This window comes from Artemia sp. Qi Xiang Cuo, chromosome 1 (assembly GCF_049724085.1).
Source record: "Artemia sp. Qi Xiang Cuo chromosome 1, ASM4972408v1, whole genome shotgun sequence".
NCBI classification, from domain to species: Eukaryota; Metazoa; Arthropoda; class Branchiopoda; order Anostraca; family Artemiidae; genus Artemia; species Artemia sp. Qi Xiang Cuo.
The window spans coordinates 40,519,262-40,541,753 of NC_142794.1; the positions used below are offsets into that span (position 1 = coordinate 40,519,262).

Below are 22,492 nucleotides of genomic sequence, written 5' to 3' on the forward strand. Positions count from 1 at the left end.
ATTTTGATGTCAATAAATGTATCAAAAGAATGTGTTTATAATGCTGATCCTAGATATATAAATTTTATTAAGTTTAGTGTTACTCATCAAAGGCTACGAGCCTGGGAAAATTTACTCGATTTTTTAAAGAGGGGGGAAACATCCCCTACAAGTGAAAGAATTTTAATGAAAATCACATCATCAGATTCAGCGTATCAGAAAACCCTAGTAAATTGGTTTCAAGCTCATATCTTCAAAAACCTGCAACTCTGTATTTTTTGCCAGAAGAAAAATATACGAATATAGAAGTTAGTTACGTAAGTTAATTTGTAAAGACATCCATTTAGCAAAAGAAAAGTAAAATTTTTATGCAAATAAAAGCTGCATTAACTAAAAAACGATCAGAAATTAAATAAAAAAAACAAGTTTTTTAAACTGAAAGTAAGGAGCGACATTAAAACTTAAAACGAACAGAAATTATTCCGTATATGAAAGGGGCTGTCCCCTCCTCAACGCCTCGCTCTTTACGCTAAAGTTTGACTCTGTCTCACAACTTTGTTTTTTAAAACAATAAAAAACTTTAGCGTAAAGAGCGAGGCGTTGAGGAGGGGACAGCCCCTTTCATATACGGAATAATTTCCGTTCATTTTAAGTTTTAATGTCGCTCCTTACTTTCAGTTTAAAAAACTTGTTTTTTTTATTTAATTACATAAAGGAACGATATAGTTCATCATAAATGTTCTCAGTCAAGTAGTTATTAATAAGAGTTTTGTTTACACTTTAACTTGACAAATGTGTTATAAGTGTCTGTGGCAAGAATTGAACCTGCAAGTAGAGAGGGGGGTTCTACTCCGAACATGACCACGTGGTTTATGGTTTTCTCAGTGAAAATTAAAAAACAGGAGTTTTCTCACTTGGAAAAAAAGGAACTTTGTCACATTTCTGTCTGTTTTAATGGATGGTTATGTGTGTTGATCGATTTATTTGATGTTTTTCATGGATGTTTTTGGATGATTTATGGTTTTTGTCAGTGAGAATTTGAAAAACAGGAACTTTCTCACATTTTTGTATGTTTTCATGGATGGTTATGTGTGTTGTTCGATTCATTTGATGTTTTTCATGACTCTGTTTTATGGATGATTTATGTCTGTTCGTTTTCACTGAGAATGGACATGCTCGATATAAATGTTATGAGATTGTTTGGATAACCTAACCTGAGAACTTGATTTACATAATCACTATATATATATATATATATATATATATATATATATATATATATATATATATATATATATATATATATATATATATATATATATATATATATATATATATATATATATATATATATATATATGTGATTATTTTCCATGAAGATAAAAAGTTTCACTTTAATTTTAAATCTTCTTAAATTCAGTTCTAACTTTTCTCAAAGAGATGAAACAAATTAAAGTTCTGTTCCAAATATTTCCCCGGAAGAAGAAAAGTTCAACTTCAACTCTGAATTTTCTCAATGAAAACGAAATAAGTTATTGATCAATTCTATTTTCCCAAAATAATATAAAAATTTCCACTTCAGTTCAGCTTTTTTTCTCAAAGAGTTGAATAAATTTTAAGTTCTGTTCCAAACTTTTCGTTGAAGATAGGAAAAGTTATACTTTGAACGTGAATATTCGAGTTCTATTCTGAATTTTACCAAAGAACACAATTTAATTCTAATTTCCCCAATAAAATATTTAAATTTCAATTCTAAATTTTTCGGTGGAAGATAGAAAAAGTAATACCTTACGTGTGAATATTTTCCAGGAAGATAGAAAGTTCTAGTTCAATTTCAAATTTTCTCAACGAAGTGAAGAAGAATTCAAGTTCTCTTCTGAATTTTACCAAAGAATACATTTCAATTCTAATTTCACCAGAGAAAATAAAAATCTTCCACTTCAGTTCCTTATTTCACAAAGACATAATGAAATTTAAAGTTCAATTCTAAATTTTTCGGTGGAAGATAGAAAAAGTAATAGCATACTTGTGAAATAGTTTCATGGAAGATAATAAGTTCTACTTTAATTTAAAATTTTCTCAACGAAGTGAAGGAAAGTTCAATTTCTCTTCTGCATGTTCTCAATGAAAAAGAAATTAGTCATTGATCATTTCTATTTTTCCAAATAAAATAAAAATTTTCCACTTTAGTTCAGATCTGACTCGAAGAGATGAAAAATTTGAAATTCTGATCAAAATTTTTCACTGAAGATAAAAAAGTTCAAGTTCTCTTCGGAATTTTACCAAATAACAAAATTTAATTCTAATTTCTCCAGAGAAAACAAAAATCTTCCAATTCAGTTCTTTTTTCACAAATACATAAAGAAATTTAAAGTTCAATTCTAAATGTTTTGGTGGACGATAGAAAAGTAATACCATACGTGTGAATATTTTCCCGGAAGATAAAAAGTTCTAGTTCAATTTAAAATTTTCTCAAAGAAGTGAAGAAAAGTTCAAGTTCTCTTCTGAACTTTACCAAAGAACACACTTCAATTCTAATTTCTCCAGAGAAAACAAAAATCGTCCACTTCAGCTCTTTATTTCACAAAGACATAAAGAACTTTGAAGTTCAATTCTAATTTTTTGGTGGAAGATAGAAAAAGTAATACCATACTTATGAATTTTTTTAAGGAAGATAAAAAGCTTTAGTTCATTTTAAAATTTTCTCAACGAATTGAAGTAAAGTTCAAGTTCTGTTCTCAACTTTACCAAAGAACACAATTTAATTCTAATTTACCAAGAGAAAACAAAAATCTTCCACTTCAGTTATTTATTTCACAAAGACAAAGAAATTTAAAGTTCAATTCTAAATTTTTCGGTGGGAGATAGAAAAATTAATACCATACGTGTGAATATTTTCACGGAAGATAGAAAGTTCTAGTTCAATTTAAAATTTTCTCAACGGAGTGAAGAAAAGTTCAAGTTCTCTACAGAATTTTACCAAAGAAGACAATTCAATTCTAATTTCTACAGAGAAAGTAAAAATCTTCCACTTCAGTTCTTTATTTCACAAAAGACATAAAGAAATTTAAAGTTCAATTATAAATTTTTCTATTGAAGATAGAAACAGTAATACCGTACTTGTGAATATTTTCCTAGAAGATAAAAAGTTTCAATTTACAATTATCTCAACGGAGTGAAGAAAAATTCAAGTTCTCTTCTGAATTCTACCAAAGAACACACTTCAATTCTAATTTATCCAGAGAAAAAAAAAATCTTCCATTTCAGTTTTATGTTCCCCAAAGAAATAAAGAAATTTAAAGTTCTATTCTAAATTTTTAGATGGAAGATAGAAAAAGTAATGCTATGACTGCGATTGTTTTCCATGAAGATCAAAAGTTTCACTTTATTTATAATTTTTCTTAAATTCAGTTCTGATTTTTCTCAAAGAGATGAACGATTTGTTGTTCTGGTACAATTTGTTCGTTGGAGACAGAGAAAGTTATACATTGATTGTGAAAATCCACTAGTAATATATAAAACTCAAATTTATTTCTGATCTTTCTCAAGGAAGTGCAAATTGTTCAAGTTCTCTTCTGAATTTTCTTAAAGAAGAGAAAAAAGTTAACTCAATTCTGAATTTTACCAATGAAAATGAAAAAACCTTCCACCTCAGTTCTTAATTTCTCAAAGACATAAAAAATTTAAAGTTCAGTTCTAAATTTCTCTGTAGAAGATAGGAAAAGTTATACTAGGATTGTGATTATTTTCAAGTGAAGATAAAAATTTTCACTTTAATTCTAATTTTCTTAAGTTTACTACCAATTTTTTGCAAAGAGATGAAAGATTTAAAGCTCTGTTCCTAATTTTTCATAGAAGATAGAAAAAGTTATACATTGATTTGAATATCCGACTTGAAGATAAGGAGCATCACTTTAATTCTGAGTTTTCTCGAAGAAGTGCAAAATCTTCAAGTTCACTTCTGAATTTTCATAAAGAAGAGAAAAAAGTTAGCTCAATTCTCAATTTTACCAATGAAAATAAAAAAACCTTCCACTTCAATTCTTAATTCCTCAAAGACATAAAAAATTCAAAGTTCTCTTCTAATTTTTCCAAGAAAATAAAAAGGCTCCACTTCAGTTCTGTTTTTTTTCTCAAAGAAATGAAAAATTTAAAGTTCTTTTCTAATTTTAAATTAAATTTTAGCTCCTTTGTCTTATGAATTTACCCATCAAATTTTAAAATTAGAAAATGAGTGACTCGTTCAATTATTAAAGACAATCGTTCAAACTCGTTCATCTAACCTTCAAAACAATAGGTTAGGTTAGATATAAATAGATATTGATAAATAAATACACACATTTCTAAATTTTCAAGTTATGTTAGGGCAGGTTAACTTATCATGAGTGCTCATTATAGGTTAACCTAACATTTTCCAGCGAGTTTGGGTAGGTTAGTTTAGACTAGAGTAGGTTAGGTTAGGTTAAGTTAGGTTAGGTTAGCATACGTACGCTTCACTTAGGTTAGCTTAGGTTAGGTGAGAGACATGCAAAAAGTTAGGTGTATGATTAGGTTAGGTTAGGTTAGCGTAGGCTAACTTAACCCAACCTAACTTAATCTAACCTAACCTAATTAAACACAAAACTTTTTGCCTGTCTCTCACCAAACCTAAGCTAACCTAAGTAAAGTTTACGAGGGCTAACCTAACCTAACCTAGCCTGGTCCAGCCTACACAAATCTGGTCTACAGTCAGCTCACACTACTCGTTATACAATAGTAGCTTATACTATCATGAGCACTCATTATGAGTTAACCTAACCTAACCTAACTTGAAAATTTATAACTGTGTGCATTTAGTTATAAAGATTTATTTATATTTAACCTAACCTATTGTTTTGGTGGTTAGATGAACGAGTTTGAACAATTGTCTTTAATAATAGAACGAGTCACTCATTTTCTAATTTAAAAATTTGATGGTTAAATCCATAAAACAAAGGAACTAAAATTGAATTTAAAATTAGAAAATAACTTTAAATTTTTCATCTCTTTGAGAAAAAAAAACAGAACTGAAGTGGAGCCTTTTTATTTTCTTGGAAAAATTAGAAGAGAACTGAATTTTTTATGTCTGTGAGGACTTAAGAACTGAAGTGGAAGGTTTTTTCATTTTCATTGGTAAAATTGAGAATTGAGCTAACTTTTTTCTCTTCTTTATGAAAATTCAGAAGTGAACTTGAAGATTTTGCACTTCTTCGAGAAAACTCAGAATTAAAGTGATGCTCCTTATCTTTATGTCGAATATTCAAATCAATGTATAACTTTTTCTATCTTCTATGAAAAATTTGGAACAGAACTTTAAATTTTCCATCTCTTTGCAAAAAATCGGTAGTGAATTTAAGAAAAATTATAAATAAAGTGAAACTTTTTATCTTCACTGGAAAATAATCACAATCATAGTATAACTTTTCCTATCTTCTACAGAAAAATTTAGAACTGAACTTTAAGTTATATATGTCATTGAGACATTAGGAATGGAATCGGAAGGTTTTTTCATTCTTATTGGTAAAATTCAGAGTTGAGTTAACTTTTTTTTCTTCTTTAAAAAAATTCAGAAGATAACTTGAACAATTTGAACTTCTTCGAGAAAACTCAAAATTATAATGCAGTTCCATATCTTTATTTTGAATATTCATACTCAATGTATAACTTTTTCTATCTTCTATGAAAAATTTGGAACAGAACTTTAAATTTTTCATCTCTTTGAGAAAAATCAGAACTGAATTTAAGAAAAATTATAAATAATGTGAAACTTTTGATCTTCATGGAAAACAATCGCAGTCATAGTATTACTTTTTCTATCTTACATCTAAAAATTTACAAAAGAACTTTAAATTTCTTTATTTCTTTGGGGAACTTAAAACTGAAATGGAAGATTTTTATTTTCTCTGGAGAAATTAGAATTGAAGTGTGTTGTTTGGTAATGTTCAGAAGAGAACTTGAACTTTTCTTCACCTCGTTGAGAAAATTTTAAATTGAACTAGAACTTTTTATCTTCCGGGAAAATATTCACAAGTATGGTATTACTTTTTCTATCTTCCACAGAAAAATTTAGAAATAAACTTTAAATTTCTTTATGTCTTTTGTGAAATAAAGAACTGAAGTGGAAGATTTTTATTTTCTCTGTAGAAATTAGAATTGAATTGTCTTCTTTGGTAAAATTCAGTAGAGAACTTGAACTTTTTTATCTTCAGTGAAAAATTTGGAACAGTATTTTAAATTTTTCATCTCTTCGAGTCAGATCTGAACTAAAGTGGAAAATTTTTATATTATTTGGAAAAATAGAAATGATCAATGACTAATTGAGAAAATTCAGAAGAGAACTTGAACTTTCCTTCACTTCGTTGAGAAAATTTTAAATTGAACTAGAACTTATTATCTTCCATGAAAATATTTCACAAGTATGGTATTACTTTTTCTATCTTCCACCGAAAAATTTAGAATTGAACTTTGAATTTCTTTATGTCTTTGTGAAATAAGGAACTGAAGTGGAAGATTTTATTTTCTCTGTGAAATTAGAATTGAATTGTGTTCTTTGGTAAAATTCAGAAGAGAACTTGAATTCTTCTTCACTTCGTTGAGAAAATTTTAAATTGAACTAGAACTTTCTATCTTCCGAGAAAATATTCACACGTATGGTATTACTTTTTCTATCTTCCACCGAAAATTTAGAATTGAACTTTAAATTTTTTATTGGGGAAATTAGAATTGAATTGTGTTCTTTGGTAAAATTCAGAATAGAACTCGAATATTCACGTTCAAAGTATAACTTTTCCTATCTTCTATGAAAAATTTGGAACAGAACTTTAAATTTCTTCATCTCTTAGAGAAAAAAAGCTGAACTGAAGTGGAAATTTTTATATTATTTTGGGAAAATAGATTTGATCAATAACTTATTTCATTTTCATTGAGAAAATTCAGAATCGAAGTTGAACTTTTCTTCTTCCGGGAAAATATTTGGAACAGAATTTAATTTTTTTCATCTCTATGAGAAAGGTCGGAATTAAATTTAAGAAAATTTAGAATTAAAGTGAAACTTTTTATCTTCATGGAAAATAATCATATATATATATATATATATATATATATATATATATATATATATATATATATATATATATATATATATATATATATATATATATATATATATATATATATATATTAGCGATTATGTAAATCAAGTTCACAGGCTAGGTTAGCCAAACAATCTCATAGTATTTGCGTCGAGCATGTCCATTCTCCGTGACAACGAACAGACATAAATCATCCATAAACCAGACATGAAAAACATCAAATGAATTGACCAACACACATAACCATCCATAAAAACATACATAAATGTGAGAAAATTCCTGTTTTTCACATTCTCACATACAAAAACCATACAACAGCAATAACCATCCCTGAAAAACATAAAATAAATTGACCGACACTCATAACCATCCAAAAAAACAGACATACAAGTGAGAAAGTTCATATTTTTTCAAGTGAGGCAAATACTGTTTTTTTATTCTCAGTGAGAAAACCATAAACCACGTGGTCATGTTCGGAGTAGAACCCCCCTCTCTACTCCTGCAACCTTCGGAGTAGTATAGCAACACATTATCAACTGCGTCATGCAGACTTTCAAGGACCCAATTTTAAAACAGTTTATGTTATACTTAAATGTTTGTATTAAAATGCAATTATGACAAAAAAAAACAACTAACCATTGCACTTATTGGACTTAGTTTACTGCTGATTCTTTGAGGTTCGTCGCTTAATATTCCAAACAAGAAAAAGCCTAAAGCTTTTTCCTGTTTGTTATCAGGTATATATCTATGTAACGTGTTATCCGGGTTAGAGCGTTAGCTAGTTCTCACAAGAGCGTATCTCATAGAATATATTTGGGTATTAAGTTGGACCTTTCAGGGAGTACCTAAAGGGAAATATCAATTAACCAAACGGCAATAAGTAGACGCTGCTACTAATACTACTACCACTGCTACAGTTACTGATTTTACTACTGCTATTTCTCCAAGGACTACTTATATTGCAGCTACTTGTAATTATACTAATGAACGAGCTATAACCGATAGTAACTAAAGTATTTAAATAAATAATTATATACCTTACGATACGACACACGCTTATCTTTCAACAAGATAATTTATGAAAATATCTTTTGGTAATTTATTTTAGTACTAAGAGACGATCACGTCCGTTAGTAAAACACAATAAAGCCCATAACTCTTAAAACTAAAAAAAGAGGTATACTATTAGAGCCACCTTTTCCAAAAACCCTATATAGGAAACTAACTGTCCGTTGGCTAAAAATAACAAGAAAACCATAGTAAAGGACAAACTCTAGCCGTAGTAACTCAAATATTAATGCCTTATCAGAGTTGCAGCGGTAGCTAGCAACCTAGTAATAAACAATCACGTCCCATAGTAAATAGTATAATAGCCCAAACTCCTAAAATAAACAATTAAGAACAATCATCATATTCCTAATAAATCATAATATTCTTTTTATAAGGCTCGAACTCATGATCCTATGATTATGAAACCTAAGCTCTACCCACTGAGCGACCGAGGCTTTTACTTTATGAAAGATTATTCATGTTGAGACAATATTGAAAAAGGGTACGCTTGCGCGCAACAGTAGCTAGCAACCTAGTAAGAGATGAGCACGTCCAATACTAAGATATATAATAACCAAAAGCTCCTAAAATAGAGTCAGATCAAAACAAGAAGTAGACCTTTAGAGCCGCCTTTTCCGAAACGCTTATATAGGAAAATTAACGTACCTTGGCTTCAACAATAAAGGAAATATATTGGCTTGAAAATCAAGGAAAGTGGCTGAAACCTCAATATCCTGCATATAGGGCATCTTTTTTCGTTCTTTTTGTTTTTTCTTTTCCTAAGATAGTGGGGCACTGGAGCATCGAAGACAGCTGTTTAATGGCTCATTTTATAGAAAATTGATGGGGTTAAAAACCTTTTGGGATTGAAAAAATAAATTTTAAAAATTTAATTATTTTTTACGAAAAATTCCATTTTCAAACAGTTCGTGGTAACGAACTTTAAGTAAGGAGCAACCCGGCTCAATAGTAACTGAAACTTTAAAAATGGAATTTTGATACCAATAGATACATAAAAAAATCAGATTTTAATACTGATTTCAAATATATAGGTTTCTTCAAGTTTAATACTACCCATAAAAAGTTATGCAAGAGAAAATTTGCCTGATCAAAAAGTTCGTGGTAACGAACTGTAAGTAAGGAGCGACCCGGCTCAATGGTAACCGAAACTCTAGAAAACGGGTTTTTGATACCAATAGATACATCAAAAGAATCAGATTTCAATGCTGATTTCAAATATATAGTTTTCATCAAGTTTAGTAATACCCATCAAAAGTTACGCGCCTGAGAAAATTTGGCTGGTTTTCGAAAAAGGGGGAAAGACCCCCTAAAATTTATAGAACCTTGATGAAAATCACACCATCATATTCAGCGTATCAGAGAACCCTACTGTAGAGGTTTCAAGCTCCTATCTACAAAAATGTGGAATTTTGCATTTTTTGCCAGAAGAAAGATTACGGATGCGTGTTTATTTTTTTTTTATTTTTTTTTTCCAGGGGTGATTGTATCGACCCAGTGGTCCTAGAATATCGTGGGAGGACTCATTGGATCTGAAATTGAAAGTTCTAGTGCCCTTTTTAAGTGACAATAAAAAATGTAGGGCAACTAGGCCCACTCCCACGCTCATTTTTTTCCCAAAGTCACCTGATCAGAATTTTGAGATAGCCATTTTGTTCAGCATGGTTGAAAATGTGATAAATATGTCCTGTAGGATGACTTAATTCCCCGAAGTTCCTGGGGGGAGGGCTGAAAGTTATGAACTTTGCCCAATGTTAACATATAGTATTGGTTATTAGGAAGTATACAGACGTTTTCAGGGGGATTTTTTCTGGTAGTAAGGACGTGGGTGGGTTGGGGGTTATGTGGGAAGATCTTTCCATGAAGGAAGTTTTCATGGGGGAAAGGACATTGCTTTGAAGGGGGTGCCGGATTTCCCAGCATTATTTAAAAAAAAAGATTAGAAATTAAATATAAAAAATACAAGTTTTCCAACTGAAAATAAGGAGTAATATCAAAATTTAAAACGAGCAGAAAATATTACGTGTATGATTGGGTTCACCCCCTAGTCAGTACCTCGCTCTTTAAGCCAAAGATTTGTTTGTACTTTCATAAGAGCTATTAATTCTAAATAACGGCCTTTGTGATTAAGGGGCATTTTTAAAGAATTGGAACAAAATTCGAACTTTAGCTTAAAGAGCGAGGTATCGACTAGTAGGCGAGCCCCCTAATATACGTATTAAAATTATATGAATATAGAAGTTCGTTATGTAATTTAATTCGTAAGTTCCGTATATTTATTACTAATAAAAACGTTCGTAAATAAAATTAAACAAGTTTCGAGAAAGCCATTTAACCAAATAAAAGTAAAATTAATGTCGTCTTAAGTAATGTATTTTACTTAATTAACGCAAGTTTGCGTTAATTAAACTTGCTCCTAATGCAAGTTTATCGGATCAACCTATTTTGCGCCCCCCTTAAAAATGGTCCTGGATCCGCCCCTTGCTCCAGCATTTTTATTGGGATGGGGGTTACAAGAGGCGTCAAGATGGTTAAGGATATTTTTTATAAGAAAAAAAAAAATAAAAAAAAAAAAATAAATAAAAGTAAAATTAATGTACAATTTTTTTTTAATTATGCATGTACGGTGAGCCAAAATCAAAACCTGCATCAATTCAAAAACGTTCAAAAATTAAATAAAAAAAACAAGTTTTTTTAACTGAAAGTATGGAACGACGTTAAAACTTAAAACGAACAGGAGTCATTTCCTTAGTAGTATCGTAGGCAGCGCCATAGCAACTCCTAAGCAGAGACCAATATGACTTCAATGTATTTTTTTTTTCCTTTTTGACCAGGCAGCTTTGTACGGAAGGAATAGTCGTAGAAACTTTTGAGGAGGCTTGATTCAATTGTGAACTGAAAGCCAGTGTCGAAAGCAACTGGAGGGCAATCAGCCCCCTCTCACGCCTTTCTCATCTACCCCCCTCAACCCCCCAAAGATATCAACAAAAATTTTGATAGAGTCACTTTGTTAACAATTGTCAAAAGGTTTTTGACAATTGGGATTACATGGCACACATAACCTCTGGGACAGGGACCGTAAATTATGCGAGTCGCAAATTGTTTACATGTAGCTTTTACTATTGGGAAGAAGGCATTTTTCTTTCTAGATGTCTCAAAAGACTAAGGGTATTAAGGAAAAACTTTCAGGGGGTGTTAAGAAGGATGTTGATATAAATCAAAAGACACTATATACACCCAGGTTGTCAAAAGGGCGTATCTACAATATATCAGTAACGGCTAAGAATATCAAGTGAAAACTTTCAGGGAATGCTGAATGGGGTGTTGAACTAAATCAAAAAGCACTATTTGGATCCAGGTAGTCAAAGGAACACATTGATTACCAGCATTATTTTCATTTTTTTTTTTTTTTTTTTTGTTCTTTGATGTTTTTCGATTAAAAGTCAAACCGTTGAAAATAAACATTAATTTAAGTATGTTACAATTAAAGCTAGACTTTTTGAAGGTTTGAGAGAGGGTTATCCCATCTCATAATTGTGGTGGCTCATATTTGTAAACTTTAATTAACACTGTAATTATCTTCGACTGCTGTTGGTACTGCTATGCAAATAAAAAACACTGTTTAAAATAAAATTGGTTTTTAAGTAAAGCACAAATAACAATCAGAGGTTGTAAGGAGTCAGTAATTGTACTTTTGTTTGCTGTAATTTGTGCTATTTTTAAATTTCCTTTTATCATTCGCTTTAATTTCTCTTTCTTTTAGGTTCGACCTGTTGTAATGAATTTATATTTGCTTTTTTGGTGTTAATATCTATCTTTACTTCCTTTTAAAACTTTTTTTTTAAACTGCTCCTTAATTAAAAACATATATGAACAAGAGTAAGGTAAGTTAAATTTATTACCGAAAAACGTCTACGACAAGCCCAGATGGGCCAATTTTGCACTTGATATTCAATGAAAGCCAAAATAATGTCTGCAATAACAATCGTCAGGAAAAACAAAATTTAATGTCAAAAACTGAAAATAATTCAAAAATAATGTCAAAACTGAAAACCCGCAGAAATTATAAAAGGAATAAACCAAGTAAAACTAAAAACTATTCAGTCTTGTGACTGACACTTAGAAAAAGTAATTCACTGAAAAGAATATAAAAGAAAAGTTCAAATTTTATAAGATAAAATTAGACACAAAGACAAATGTAAGGTAAAAGAGGAGTAAGGGTGGAGTATGTACTTAAATAAAAGATAAATAAAGTAGAGGAGTACTGTATGTAATTAAATAAAAAAAACAAGTTTATTTTAACTGAAGTTAGGAGCAATATTAAAACTCAAAACGAACAGAAATTATTCCGTATATGAAGGAGTTGCCCCCCTTCTCAATACCTGGATCTTAACGCGAAAGTGTTTAGCACTTTTAAAAAACCTCCTTATTCTAATTAAATGGCCCTTGTGTTTTGGAAGTAGTTCTTAAAAAATTGGGACAAACAGTCAAACTTTTGTGTTTGCGTTTGCCAATAGCAAATACTATAGGCAAACAATGGGCAAATTTCAAATCTTATTGGCCTTTCCCCAAGTGCTGTGGGGGATCATGTTACCTCTAACTGCATAGCTATTGGATGTTTCAACTATTCTGGACAAAATGGTTATCTCAAAATTTTGATCAGGTGACTTTAGGAGAAAATGGGGCGTGGGAGGTAGAAACTCGCCCTCCAATATTTTTGGTAACTCAAAAAGAGTTGTACAACTTTTTATTTCATTTGAATGCACCCTTTCCCAATCTTCTAGGACCATTAGTTCGATACGATTACCCCTGGGAAAAACCAAAACAGAAAAAAAATAAACACGTATCCCTGATCGTTCTTCTGCCAAAAAAACCCAAAATTCCATATATTGTACATAGGAACTAGAAACTTCTACAGTAGGGCTCTCTGATGGTGTAATTTTCATTAAGATTCCTTGATTTTCAGGGGTATTTTTCTTCTTTTTTGAAAATCAGGAAAATGTTCTCACGCTCTTAGCTTTTGAGGGGTAACTCAAACTTGATGAGTCTTATATATTTGGAATCAGCATAATAATTTAATTCTTTTGATGTATTTATTGATATTAAAATTCCCTTTTTTAAAGTTTCGGTTACAATTGAGCCACGTCACTCTTTACTTTCAGTTCATTACCACGAACTTTTGAAAAAAGTTCTTCTGTATCTTCCGTTATAAACATTCATTTGGGATAAAAAAAAAAAAAACATTGTAGCAGAATAGGGTGGGTTTTGTGGATTTTTGTTGTAGCAGAATAGGATGACAAGGTCAAAGGGGAAAAATTGACCAGCCAAATTTTTTCTGGGGGCTATTAGGGGTAAGTATCAACTAAATGCAAGACAATTTTGTTCTGTATCCCCTGAGAGTGATTAAATAAAAAAAACAAGTTTTTTAAACTGAAAGTAAGGAGCGACATTAAAACTTAAAACGAACAGAAATTATTCCGTATATGAAAGGGGCTGTCCCCTCCTCAACGCCTCGCTCTTTACGCTAAAGTTTTTTATTGTTTTAAAAAATAAAGTTGTGAGACAGAGTCAAACTTTAGCGTAAAGAGCGAGGCGTTGAGGAGGGGACAGCCCCTTTCATATACGGAATAATTTCTGTTCGTTTTAAGTTTTAATGTCGCTCCTTACTTTCAGTTTAAAAAACTTGTTTTTTTATTTAATTTTGATCGTTTTTTAGTTAATGCAGCTTTTATTTGCATAACAATTTTACTTTTCTTTTGCTAAATGGATGTCTTTACAAATTAACTTACGTAACTAACTTCTATATTCGTAAATTTTTCTTCTGGCAAAAAATAAAAAGTTGCAGATTTTTGCAGATATGACGTTGAAACCTATGTAATAGTGTTTTATGATACGCTTAATCTGACGGTGTGATTTTCATTAAAATTCTTTCACTTTTAGGGTATTTTTCCTCCCTCTTTAAAAAATCTAGTAAATTTTCTCAGGCTCGTAGCCTTTGATGAGTAATGCTAAACTTAATAAAATTTATATATTTAGGATCAGCATTATAAACACATTCTTTTGATACATTTATTGACATCAAAATTTAGTTTTTAAAATTTTGGATTACTATTGAGCCGTATCGCTTGTTTTTTATTGTTTTTTTTATTACGTATATGTTATTACTTATATGAAGGGGTTCTCCCCATAGTCAATACCAAGCTCTTTACGTTAAAAGTTAAAACAAATTTTGATTCACAAACCCCTGAATCACAAAGGCCGTTTAATTAGAATAGATAGCTCTTTTGAAAGCACTAAAAAAAACTGTAGCGTAAAGAGCGAGGTATTGACTTGGGGGAGAACCCCTCACATACGTTATAATTTCTGTTCGTTTTAAGTTCTAATATTCCTTCTTACATTTCAGTTGAAAAAACTTGTTTTTTTTTATTTAATTTCTGAATGTTTCTTAAATAATGCTTGGAAAACCGGCGCCCCCTTCATAGAAATGTCCCTTACCCAAAAGAACAATCCTCCACGGACATATTATCCAGAGTAACTCCCTCCTCTAGCCCCCCCTCCAGAAAAAATCCTTCCTGAAAATGGTTGTATACTTCCCAATAACCAATAAATAATGCTGGCAAGTCCGGCGCCCCCTTCATGGCAATTTCCCTTCCCCCATGAAAACTTACTTCATGAACAGATCTTCCAACATAACCACCGACCCACCCTTCCCTCCCACTACCAGAAAAAAAACCTCCTGAAAACTTCTGTATACTTCCCAATAACCAATACTATATGTTAACATTGGGTAAAGTTCATAACTTTTAGCCCTCCCTCTGGGAACTTCGGGGGATTAAGTCATCCTAAAAGACATATTTATCATATTTTCGACCATGCTGAACAAAATGGCTATCTCAAAATTTTGATCGGGTGACTTTGGTAAAAAAATGAGCGTGAGAGGGGGCCTAGTTGCCCTTTATTTTTTTTTGTCACTTAAAAAGGCCACTATAACTTTTAATTTCCGATCGAATGCGCCCTCCCACGATATTCTAGGACCACTGGGTCGATACGATCACCCCTGGGGAAAAAAAAAACAACAAACAAGTAAACACGCAACCGTGATCTTTCTTTTGGCAAAAAATATAAAATTCCACATTTTTGCAGATATGAGCTTGAACCCTATACAGTAGGGTTCTGTGATACGCCAAATGGTGTTATGTTCATTAAAATTCTATGACCTTTAGGGCGTCTCTCCCTCTTTTTTTGAAAATCAGACAAATTTTCTCAGGCTTGTAGCTTTTGATGGGTAGCACTAAACTTAATGAAAATTATATATTTGAAATCAAAATTGAAATCTGATTCTTTTGATATATCTATTGGTATCAAAAACCCGTTTTCTAGAGTTTCGGTTACCATTGAGCCGGGTCGCTCCTTACTTACAGTTCGTTACCACGAACTGTTTGACTATATCAGCTCTATGAAGCGAGGGTTACAAAGGACTTAACCCTCGTTGAAGAAGATTCTTAGGAACCTCTTTTGGACTGCTTTTTTCTGTCTGATAATTCATTGGAGATGCCAGGATGCCAGAGAGGACCAGCTTACTCGTAAATAAGGATTTGTTGTCCCCGTAGATCCATAGTTTTATATAGATTGTATTGTTGGGGTACTCCACATTTTTCATTCATACATTTTTCTATATAAAAGCACCCACCCAAGGATGAATTCGAATGAAACGCTTACCCTTTAAATACTGAGCTTGACGCCCCTGATTCAACTATAACTTACTGTTTTGATAAGCTTCTTTAATTTCTTGTAGTTCCAATTCGTCAGCGGGACAGAAAATTGCAATCCGTACTGCTTCTTCAGTTCCACCTCCCTTAATTACTTTATTGAACTCAGTTGCGCTGAACGGCTTTTTTTCAATTTCAAAGGAATTGAAGCTCCGCTTTCTCCTTGTTTGCTTAGCCTTTCACCCTTTAACTTTCCCCTGAAAGGCTATTTGAGTGGAGGAATCTAGTCCAATTAACTTCAAACTCATGAGCAGGCAAAAGACCAGATTCATACACAAATAAAGCTGTCAAAATAAGACGTTTCTGGGTCTGTCATTGAAGAAATAACGGAAAGCGCTAGAAAGTTTAATACTGAGAACGGATGGGTGACATTAGTAAAATGCCTCATGTTTTTACTACGATAATTGCATTAAGTGTCTCAGTTTTGTTGGAAATCAGTTTGACAATTCAAAACTTTCCATAAAAATCAGTGTTTACAGTTTGAAGTCACTTGGGAAATTTCTAGGTATCCTTTTTATAGGATTCTTATTTGAATAACACCCTACGTTTAATATTTTTCTTGGAAACTTTTTCGAAGAAAGTCCTTACCATTTTCTTTTTTCAATTCAGAGATTTTGATATATTGATTTGAAGTCTTCGTAGAGCTTTGGAGTTTAATCTTTTCTGCATATTGAAAGAAAACAATCACAAAATCTTGACTATAAAAGTATTTATGATAATTGATCTTTTATATTAAATCTTTTATTTTGACTCTGAGAAATTTTAATCTAAGAATTAAGCTAGATCAGCATTTTTCGGTGAATTGTCTAAAGGTTCTGGCGGAATCTGATTTCCCCGAGCCTCATACTGTCGGTCATAAGTTCCCCGAGTCCCCTAACCTCAATTCTTGGAATATCATATATTTTGCATATACTTCAGACATACTGCCTTTTTTCTGTTGTAGGGGTACTTCATATTTTTATGTTCATACCTTTTTTTATGTAAAAGCAAAAAATAGTTTTAATACACCCACCCAAGGATGAATTCGAATGAAACGCTTACCCTTTAAATATTGAGCTTGACGCCCCTGATTCAACTATTACTTACTATTTTGATAGGATTCTTTAATATCTTGTAGTTCCAATTCGTCAGCGGGACACAAAATTTCAATCAGTACTGCTTCTTCAGTTCCACCTCCCTTCATTGCTTTATTTAACTCAGTTGCTAAATATTCAGGCAGGGGTGTCATCAAGGCCACAACTAGGTCTTCATAGTTACCTGAAAGTTCTCCTTTCAGCTCTTTTACCAGTTCCTGAAAAAAGCATTGATACAGAAGCCACTCCATGAGGTGGACTATAGATAAGGCCCATTTCGAAAGCCCAGTATTTCTTTGTTGTTTTTTTTTTACAGGCAAAGAAAAAACAAATCGTTCAATTGAAACTCTACTTAAACATACTGTTTTCTTGCCTTTCATTGGTCAAAAACCTTGCTGAAAACGTCTAATTAAAATCGAATTTAACTCGTATAAACAAATGAGCATTTTAATAACCAAATCACCGCTTAATTTAATCCAAGGTTAATAAGGAAAGTCAGACTTGTGCTAGAATTGGCACAATTTAGGCAGCGCAATAGCGTTACGTAGGTAAAGAGCGATGTGGGAACAATGTATTACTTATTTATTTACTTGTTTTATTTAGATCAGGGCACATCGTATAGAAGGACCTGTCGCCTAAACTTCAAAAGGGTATCATTCTATTCTATTGGAAATCGCAATTTCTAGAGCCATTTTTAAAAGTCGAAAGTGATTGGAGGGCAACCAGCACCCCCATACCCACCATTTCTCCAAATACATCCAATAAAAATTTCGAGACGGTCATTTTGTTCAGTGTAATTGAAAGGTCCAGTATGCAAATATAACAACCCCCCACACCCCTCAGGGAAAGGGTTGTTGCATAAGGTTTTTTTGTATATGTGTCTTTCTTATTCTTCTCGTTCAGTTTTTTTTCTTGTCTTGTTTATCTACCACCTATTTGTGGATTTTGTCTGTTTCTGGTTTTTTATATTCCTTTGTGCCATTTGCTCCATTTTTCAGACTTCTGGTATTTTATTCTCTTTTTTTACATTATATGGTGAAACACACTGTAGCCTACGGATTTAGTTTCTGAATAAAGTCATTCATAAATTCATGCTATTGGGATAACGGGGGTACCTGGGGCAAGAGGGTAAAAAAGGGCTATTTGTCCTCTAACAAGTTTTAGCTCTTTAAAATTGCACTAAAGTTTTTAATTTCAAATAGAATAATCCCCACCCAAGCTTCTACGGCTACTCTTCATTGCGAAGTTGTCACATAAAATAATGCAAGACAGACACATCGCTATCCACTAAGTCAAAACTACTACGGTGACTATGATAAAATGTTTCTATTCATTTTATAAAACATAATACAACACACCGCTCTTTAATATCTTAACATTACTGTTGTGATAATGATAGAATGTTATCCTGATTTTATTTTTATTATTATAAAAAATAATACAGGCTAAAGATATCGCTCTTTTCCAAGTTAACATTACTGCAGGGACTAATGTTCCTTCTAATCATTAATTTTTGTCAATTTTTCAACATTAAAAATTTTAATTTTCCAAACTTCAAGGTTAAGTCAAGATTTTTTATAAAGTGTTATTAACAACCTACGAAAATTTTGAGGGTTACATCCTACTCTTTACGTCCAGCTATCTCTGTGCGTTTCAAGTTTTAATCTACAAGTCTTTAATTAAATAATAAAAGTCGCTTCAATTGAAAGTAAGGAGCAACACTAATACTTAGAACGAACAGACATTATTCCGGATATGCGGGGGGCTACCCCCTCCTCGACCCCTTGCTCTTCACGCTAAAGTCTTTAAGTTCATTAAAAACACTTCTCATTCAAATTCAACGACCCTTGTGTTTGAGCAGTCTTAAAGAAATGTAACAAAGAGTCAAACTTTAGCGGGAAGAGCGAGGGATTGAGGAGGGGCATGCTCCTCTTATATACGGAATAATATCTGTTCGTTCTAATTTTGAACGTTACTCCTTACTTTCTGCTTCAGAAAACTTGTTTATTATTTTAGTTTTTGACCTTTTTCAAATCATGCCTGAAAATTCCCGTCCCTCCCCGGCAGGTAAAAGTTCTCTAGAAAGATTCACCCAGAAACATTCCTATCTATAGAAAATTCTCCCCGTGACAACTTCTGCAGCAGAAAATCCCCCCTCCCCAAAAATATCCATTTTTTTCTCAATAGCAAATACTATTTTTGATCAATGGCCAAATTCCGTAGATTACAACCCTGTCCCCAGAGACTATGGGGGGGCCAAGTCATCCCCAAAGATATAACTATTGGACCATTCAACTATGCTGAATCAATTAGTTATCTCAAAATTTCGGTCAGACGTCCTTGTGGGGGGAAAGGGGTCTGGGAGGGCTAGTTGCCCTTCAATATTTTTGGACACTGAAACGAGAATTATAACGTTTAACTTCTGTCTGAATGAGCCGTCTCCCAATCTCCGTAGACCGTTGGTTCGATATGCTCACCCCTGGGAAAAAAATAAACACGCGGCAGTGATCTTTCTTCTCGGAAAAAATACAAAATTCCACATTTTGATGGATAGGAGCTTAAAACCTCTTCAGTAGGAGTCTATGATACACTGAATCTGATGGCGTAATTTTCATTAAGATCAATGGACTTTATGGGGTGCTCCCCCCGATTCGACTAAAAGGAAATTTTTCTCATGCTGTTAGCTTTTGATGGATCGCATAAAAATTAATGTAGTTTGTATATAAGGAACAAGCATAAAAATCTAATTCCTTTGATGTATCAATTGTTGTCAAAATTCTTTTTTTTTAGTTTCGGTTACTATTAAGCCGGGTCGGTCCTTACACCTTACTTGCAGTAAGGTGTATTTTAAGGAACAAATATCAGCATATATATATATATATATATATATATATATATATATATATATATATATTTTTTTTTTTTTTTATATATATTTATATATATATATATATATATATATATATATATATATATATATATATATATATATATATATATATATATATATTTTATATATATATATATATATATATATATATATATATATATATATATATATATATATATATATATATGTATATATATATATATATATATATATATATATATATATATATATATATATATATATATATATATATATATATATATATATATATATATATATATATATATATATATATATATATATATATTAAACTGACAATGCTGACTTTTCAGTAAACTGAAAAGTAAAATTTTCAGTAAAATTTTGATTGGATGCGTTTGGGGAAATGGAGGGCATGGAAGGGGTGTTAGCTGACTTTCAGTATATTAAACTGGCAAAAACTGACTTTTCAGTAAATTCATTTGAAATTTTTTCAGTAAAGTACAGTTTATATTCTGGCTTTTAGAAAACATATGTTTTAGAACCCTACTGAGATTAATTTCTGCTCGTTTTGAGTTTGACTGATTTTACTCTCTGTTTGATTTGGGTTTAATCTGTTTATAGATGCTGATTCGTGGTAGTTGTATGCTTGGTAGATTATTTGATTTTTTTTTTTTTTTTTTTTTTTTTTTTGGTTTAATGGAGTTCTTTACTTTTTTTGAAAAACTTATTTTGTACAAAAAGTTTTTTGATTCATCTGAATAAAATGTGACATAACCACTCATCTAAAACACCTTAAGTAAAGTAAGTACACAATGCTCCTGGGGCTTATAGTTTGGGTGTCCCAGATATTTTAAGCCCTGCAATGTTCACATATTCATTAATCCAAATTCGAGAGATAAACCTAGAAATTTCTTAACGAAATATAGATCAAAGGGTTGTTTTTACTCTCATTTTTATAAAGGATTTTTCTATTCCTTTGGAGTGGAACGAAATGATATTTTATGGTTTGTGATGTGGATCCAGGAAATATGGATAATGTATCTTTGTCAACTTGCATTTATGTGTCTGAAAGCCTTAGAATTAGTTTGTTTTTCCAGTTTCGGATATTAGATGAACGGTACTGTGAAATATTTTACATCCAAATATTTGCCCGTCTTGATCAATTTTGCAGCGCAATGTCTCGGAAATATTTATTCAGCTCCTTAATTCAAAATTTTTGCAAGTATAATACCTGGACAATATAACTATAAATTAGCATATAAGTAGTTGGTAGGGGACTGAGCCCACCCTCCCCTGAAAAATATATATTTTTTTTTTCAACTAGCCCCCCCCCCACATAGATTCGTAATTACATACCCAATGTTAAAATCTGTATTTTATTTGCAAGATACTACAGATTTTCACCAAAATACTCTTATTGCAAAAGTGCTGCTGAAAGAGTCTAGGCAGACTTGAAAAATATGAATCGTAAGGTCCTAATATCCTAAGATAAGGTCTGCACTGACGGAATGCACCCTCCCTAGCCACTAAACTTTTGAGAAGACCTGGACTATGCTCCATCTCGGCTGGCATCCATAATTCCACCAGCAGCCATTTTTCATGAGAAGCGGTCTTGTGCAGCGGCTTTGACATGGTACATCCAATTCCTGTCCCATGGCCAACCGAAGAGGTGGAAGCCTCCAAGCATTTATATGTCATTCTTCATCCATGATCACCAATCTCTTTTCTGGCCTCTAGGCTGAACTATCCAGTTTTAAAGTGGCTGTACTTTAATACTGTATTTCGAGATGGTTCGCTGGTCGTTAGACAATAGCACATCTACAAAAGCCATTATTCCTTTATGGTTTTCCAGACAGGATAATACTGGTTACAGCAGTCATGGGTCTTATTTTTGAATACTCGAGTCTCACCCCAGTCACCCTGTCTTGCGTAAGCTACCGGAGACGCCTTAACATTGCTTAAAATACTGATATTTTGCATAATGATGAATGTTTCATGGGGATTTATTTGTTGAACTGGCCTCTCTACTCGTCAGTCCCATTTCATTTCTTTACATGGGATTGGGACTGGTGATAAGAGGGCTAAACAACACATCTAATAGAGCTGTTAAACGGTGTCTCAACGCTAAGGTGAGAACCCATTTTTTCCTGTCGTTTCTTTGTTTCAAGATACTCTTTTTGATTTTCTTGGCAATATTAGTTCCTTTTTGAGTGGACTCTCTGGCTTGGAATTATTAGTCAATGTTTTTTCCGATTCCTGGAAGCGGTCCTCAACTAAAAATTGAAGGGCAACGCGCTCTACTTGTTATATTATCGTTCTACATTATCAAAATCACAGGATTCCTAATTCCTTATGGTCATAATTTTTCATTTCTTTTGTATAAGTTTAATTTATTACAATGTTAAGCATATAGATAAAGGGTGTAAGCACAAACCTTACAGATCTAAAGTTCCCCCTTCCCCAAAACAACCATCATGTTAAAAACCATCGTCCCAAATACTACAAAATATGCTGGTGTTTTGCTAAGTGAATAGGGTCATTTTTTCAGCACAAAAGATGTTTTCGAAAATAGTATATATGTAAGTTAAATTCATAATCGTGTGATTGTTGGAAGTCTTATGA

The 22,492-nt window shown here is 31.9% G+C and overlaps 1 protein-coding gene across 1 annotated transcript in view; it reads right to left on the bottom strand.

The window, feature by feature from the left end:
- LOC148956309 (annexin A13-like) overlaps positions 1-22,492 on the bottom strand; it is a 205,723-nt gene that overhangs the window by 77,959 nt on the left and 105,272 nt on the right. Inside the window, exon 3 of the mRNA XM_089090329.1 lies at positions 17,012-17,216. Coding sequence (XP_088946455.1) covers positions 17,012-17,216 — 205 coding nt within the window. The remainder of the gene's footprint in view (positions 1-17,011; positions 17,217-22,492) is intronic.